Source organism: Daphnia pulex, chromosome 3 (assembly GCF_021134715.1).
Source record: "Daphnia pulex isolate KAP4 chromosome 3, ASM2113471v1".
NCBI classification, from domain to species: Eukaryota; Metazoa; Arthropoda; class Branchiopoda; order Diplostraca; family Daphniidae; genus Daphnia; species Daphnia pulex.
In genome coordinates, this window is record NC_060019.1 from 10,337,401 (window position 1) to 10,343,070 (window position 5,670).

Consider the following 5,670-nt stretch of genomic DNA (forward strand, 5'->3'; position numbering starts at 1 on the left):
AATCTATGCGAATAACAATAGTACCACAAATTATAATGAAAATAAAAAAGGCGTCTTAAAACATTTATTGTACTTTTTCTACATATTAATATGAACGTCCCTTGTTCAATTACTCAAATCAAGATTCGAGAGTGAATGAAAGCAGCATTAAGTAATCCATCAAAACATGGGAGATCTTTAATATTTAACTAGATGAATTGGAATTTTATGATAGGGACATAAAAGATGACTTCATAAGTAGCACATGCGTTAGAAAAACTAATATTATTTGCAAAAGCAAAACGGGAACGCTAATATTGTTTCTTCAATTAATTGCTGGCCCATGATCAGAGAACACAGAGAAGATATTTACATTTGAAGATACTTAGTTGAATAAGAAAAGAATTTCATCTTCTATTATGTTCCAACCTATGAGAGATTTTCCATGATATCCAAGAGTTTTTTTATTTCCTTCCTAATGACGAAAATATGAGAGCCTTCATTAGTTTTATTTAAAACACATGCTATTTTAATATATATTTATATTACACTTGTTCAGACAGCTTGTAGATGGGGGTCATTGCTTTGCTTAGTTCTTCACATTTTGCCATTAACTGATACATGGACTATATTATAAAATAAATATGCAGTGCTTTCCTTTTAAATTAAAGAACAAAAAATAACATCTATTTCATTATTATTACCTTTATGTTACCATCCATGGCATCACATGTTTTACAAACAGAATCTTTATAAACAGTTAATGACTGAGCAGTGACAGCTGAGATCTGTAATAAAATTAACATTTAACAAAAAAGTCAGTAATTTATATCTCGTTCTTATTCAAAATGAAGATTAAATTGTTAACTGTATGTAAAGAAACTGCCTGAAAAAAAAAAGAAATAAAATAAAATATTCATTAAATAAAAAATTCTTAAATTGAAATCACCAGGTGCTCTGTTAATCCATCAACACTAGCAGCAATACCTCTAGCATCCCTTTCCAACTGTGCTAAAAATGTTGATTCTGGTGTTGCTACTGATTGATGTTGCTTTGCAAGTTCAGACTGAGCTGCCAGTAACTGACTAGATTCTGCAATACAAGTATTATTTAGGTTAATATTTATATGAAGTTAGAATGCACATATTGAGGAAGATGTAATTTTTTTACCTGAAATATCAGGACTTGAAAGTCGAATTTTGGTCTCAAGATTTTTTGCAATGAAGTGTATCATATCTCCTTCCTTTAAAACAGTACCTTCAATGGCCAAATTTTGAATTGAGGGTTTGACTTCTTCCTCTGGAACTGGTTCTATTTTAAAGCGGGATGGAGAAAGGATTTCTGAGTATGAACCTGACATCCCCAGTTCAAGCTGAAAGTAAAATTATTTTTAAATTGAATGTTGAAATTAAATTTAATTGGAAAATTTGTTTACAGCAGCTTCATCTAATCCTGCCAAATCTCTAAGAGGAAGCTTCCCTTCAACTTTGTCTGAAGGCCCCTCTTCACCGGGAAGCTGTGCTAAATCTTCATTAGAAGTAGAATCTGTAGGAATTGAATCATCCTCCCGGCTTGGAGCCTGTTCATGAACTTCCGAGATATCTATTTCAGCACTAGGCATGTCATCTCCGTCCCGACTTCCATCATCTTCTTGATCCGAAACCGACATGAGATCATGTTGCAAACTTTCACTATTGCTTTCATTTTCTGAGTCACTCATTTTTCTCTTTCTCAATTTACAGGAACCACAAACTGAACTTACAGAAAACAATTAAACACAAGTCAAAAGGTCGTGTGTTCACTCATTACTAACGAATGTTTACGTCAAACTAATATCAAACCGCAGCACATCTGGTGGGCGTTTGAAGTATCAAATGCAACAACAACAAAAAATAAAAAATAAACGGAAAATAAGCGGGAAGTCCGGGAACGATGCAAATCTTTTTTTATTAAATAGCCAATTAGCGCATTAATTTTCAATAAACCAGAATAAATCATACACACGCGATAAAATGTATCAGTCAGCAAACAGATCGGCAAGTTGCTTCTGCACGCGTTGGCTCACATTAGGGGACTCTTCGGCTTGTTGAGCGAGACGCAAAGGATCTCGTAGTCTGGCAAACGCTGAGTGTTGAGGAGTCTTCAAAAACGAGCAACTTTCCCTGAAACAGTTGTACATATTGTCCGGTTGTTTTGACTTTGCTAGCGTTAAATGTTGGAGTGGAACAACAAAAACCGGACTGCCGACTTGAGCGAAAGGACTGTCAGATTCGTCAATATCTTCCGTTAGATTTTCGCAACCATTCGTTGATTCAAGGAGTTCTTTTTCATCTAGAGTTCGCAGTTGTTCATCAATGGTTTTCAACTCGGACGACATTTTCTCTATAATATTTTCAATTTCTCTCTTGCGATGTAAAAGATTTTCCTTTTCTTCATTATTTGTAGAAGACTCTTGTTTTGGTTTGGTCAAGGTGGGCAAAATATCGGAGTTCTGAAGACTATTGGCGATGGAAGATGTCCCTTCCTTCGTATTTGCCTTCGAACTTCCATCTTTTAAGACATTGGTGTGAGAACTAACGGTTTCGTCTTCGTCGGAAAAAACGAGAACACGTTTCGCAATCCGAGTTTGCTGCAACGGACACAATAGTACAGTAAAATAATTCAAATGAGATTAATCGCTAAACACATTTTCGCTAATTTACCGTTATTTCTGTATCTGAGCTAAAATGTTTGTTGTCCAAAGTAGACCTAGGCAATGGAATTCTAGACATGCGATGTCCTGTTTTAGGCTGTTGTGAAAACATTCTAAGTAAGTTTGTTAGTAATTTTTTCTAAAAATATATCATACCCGTATAACAACAGACATATCCATGGAATCATCTAGCTTGGTAATTCCAGATACGTTATCCTGAGACTGAACATCACAGGGACTCTCAGAGTCTAAATGTACAATGAAATTATTCGTTTTTTAAATTATGATTATTGATTCAAAATTACCTTCTGTTATGACATTCAGGGAAGGAGTTGCCTCAATAGGTTTACTTATTTGAATCTGTGGCATTCTTCGCATACCCGAATTTGATATTGAGGGTCTCGGTTTCAGCTGAGGCTGGCGATCGGGCGGAACTGCTCCGAACAGGGCTGATCAAAGAGTAACTTATTTTGAATAGAAGTTTCAACTAAAGCATGTCATGAATACTTACAGTGTTTTCTAGGTAAAAGTCCCGATTTTCTTCTTTCTTCTAAGCTATTTTGAGAAGCAGAATTCTGACTTTAAAGGGAATTAAGGATGAAACAAAATCACAAAAGAACATGTAAGAAACTGCATTTCAATTATGCTTGTATGTAAATGTACCTCATCATTCCTCCTCTTGAAATTTGCTTTGGAGCAACAAAACAAAATGATTTGGACTCACTTACAGAAACATCTGTTTTATCTTGAGATGAAAAGGGGAACAGTGGTCCAGCTGTTAGCAAATTTGATTTTTTTTAGAAACTGCAATTAGAATTCCATATTTAACATGTCAAATGCTTCAAACCTGGCTTCATTGGCTTCAAGCCTGACTTTCTTCTACCATTAAATACAGAACAGTTCGATTCATTGCTCTGTTGATTTCCTCCTTGCATGCCTAAGTTTAAATGAACCATTAAGTTGTAAGTGTATGATGTAATTGAATTAAGCTTTACTTGGTTTGATAGGTAGTAGTCCAGACTTGAGTTTCGGTCTTTGAATAAATGGGCTTTTGGATGCTCCTTGTGAAACCCCTGGACGCACTGGAGTCAGACCTGATTTGTGTTTCATTCCTGTTCCAGGGGATTTTGTTGGTCGAATTGGAGTCAATCCTGACTTGTTGGGTGTTTTATTTTGAGGTGGAGGGCTACTGAAACCACTTGCACCAACATTCTTCTTGCCAGAACCAACTGCTTCATCAGTGACATTTCGAGAAGACGATGACGTAAATCCAGTTTTAAAAAGCGCCGTTTTCCTATTCCCAGCATTACTGTGAGAATTTTTTTGGTTAAACGACATGACAAAAGCAGATGAAGAAAATTCCAAATGCTGATCAACTGAAATTAAAGAAAACTAAATGATGAAAAGTATAAAACAAGACTCGACTTTCTGCAAACCGATATTTTCAAATTCAATTTTTACAACAAAACAACGAAGAATGAAGCCTTTCCCAACCACCGCGTGCGTTTCATATTCTCAAGAACGCCACCAAGATGGCAGCACACGTAGTGTAACGTAATCGTCGAATAAACAAAAAATGCGGGATTAGAAATGTCGCAATAGAATGCGATGCAATTCTAAAATAGCTGCCATAATAGTAATTTAAAAACCTTTTTTTACTTTCTAAAGACATTTTGAATTCACTGAATCATTTGCACAATACTCAAGTATTCTCATCCTATACGAACCGCATTAAGAATAATTCTCGGAATAAATATTATTTTTTTTTTCCCGGCTGAATCCAAGAACTTTTTTATATTTTCGACATCATGTCACGTCACGACCGTCGATAGGTATACACGGAGCAGTGTTACGCAACGCACCACTGAAAAAAGATGGGGGGAGGGGGCTTTGCCGACGGACGACAACACGTTGGATCATTAAAAGCGGCGAGAAACAGGACACTTTTGGTACCGCCTCCTCCCGTTATAGTTGTCGCTAACAAAAGAGGGCCAGTTGGAACTCTGTCGTCTACACACACACGGAACGAAGGGAGGGGGTTTAATTATGAAGAAGAACAAATGAGCTTAGATGAAGAGGATTTTCCCTTTTTTTCGTGCGAGCCCATCGAATGCCGGACACTGGAGACGCACAAGCTGTCTACTGGGCCAGCCGACGAGTCATAACTAGAACGCATCGATGGGTCTAATGAGACGGCCGGAGAACAAGAGAGAGAGAGAGGAAAAAGAATATATACACGAAGAAAATGAGGATTTTTTTTTCGTTTTGTTTTGTTTTTGTATTTTATTTCGCTTTTTTTTTTGTTTTGTTTCTTCTGCGGCCGAGACAAAGAGGAAAGTGTCATCATTAGCAAAGGTCTGGTGCATCGTCGTCATCATCATCACGTCCACAGTCTGAGATTTCGGACGAGGAAAAAGAAAAAGAAAAAAAAAATCCCAAAACAAAAACCAAAATGGATATAAAGAAAAAGAATTGTGAAAGGTAAGAAGAACATTTCCAGGCTCGTCGAAAGCGCAGCAGGGCGTACTGTGCTGTCCGGATCTCATTAATTTGGCCCTCTTCATTGACTAATGAATCACGTTCGACTTGGTTCTTCTCTCTCTCTCTCTCTTCAACTCTCTTTTGCTTCTCCTATTTCCTTGAAGCGCCGGCCCGTCTTATCTTGGCCGTTATCTTCTCTCTCTTGCCTTTTTGCCTTCAGCAGCTCCTCATCGATCGGGACCCAATTCCATCAAGTCTGGAACCATTTCAACGACGTCTGTACTTTGACTTTTCTTCTTCTTCGTCTTCCGACACTCATTCGATTTGCTTTTTGCTTGTCTTTTTTATATTTTGGCTACCGCTTCTACCTCGACTGTCCTTTTGCAACGCTTTCGGGGCTTCGCCGACGACACATGATGGACGACCTTTGAATATTCATTTGAAATGATGAATGGCTGCGCAGTCGAACCGGAATTATGATTATTATTATGATTATTTTTTGCCTCCCTCCGCCGAGA

The 5,670-nt window shown here is 37.2% G+C and overlaps 1 protein-coding gene across 1 annotated transcript; it reads right to left on the bottom strand.

The window, feature by feature from the left end:
- Window positions 1-49: 49 nt before the first annotated feature.
- On the bottom strand, window positions 50-4,140 carry LOC124190663 (muscle M-line assembly protein unc-89-like). The gene is made up of 15 exons (XM_046583475.1): window positions 3,667-4,140; window positions 3,519-3,608; window positions 3,335-3,446; window positions 3,183-3,250; window positions 2,977-3,120; window positions 2,828-2,919; window positions 2,682-2,768; window positions 2,216-2,608; window positions 1,415-1,558; window positions 1,150-1,351; window positions 929-1,071; window positions 848-865; window positions 684-767; window positions 529-605; window positions 50-454 (listed from the first exon to the last, which is right to left on the bottom strand). The coding sequence occupies exons 1-15, from the start codon at window positions 4,007-4,009 to the stop codon at window positions 409-411; spliced, it is 2,043 nt and encodes a 680-aa protein (XP_046439431.1). The 5' UTR covers window positions 4,010-4,140; the 3' UTR covers window positions 50-408.
- Window positions 4,141-5,670: the final 1,530 nt, after the last annotated feature.

Excerpts from the sequence above, each read along its gene's own strand:
- LOC124190663 (XM_046583475.1), bottom strand. The coding sequence starts at position 4,009 with ATGTCGTTTAACCAAAAAAATTCTCACAGTAATGCTGGGAATAGGAAA. Across the intron at positions 1,352-1,414 it reads CAGGATTAGATGAAGCTGCT|CTTGAACTGGGGATGTCAGG; the intron begins GTAAACAAATTT and ends TTTTACTTTCAG. Across the intron at positions 1,072-1,149 it reads TTCAAGTCCTGATATTTCAG|AATCTAGTCAGTTACTGGCA; the intron begins GTAAAAAAATTA and ends CTTGTATTGCAG.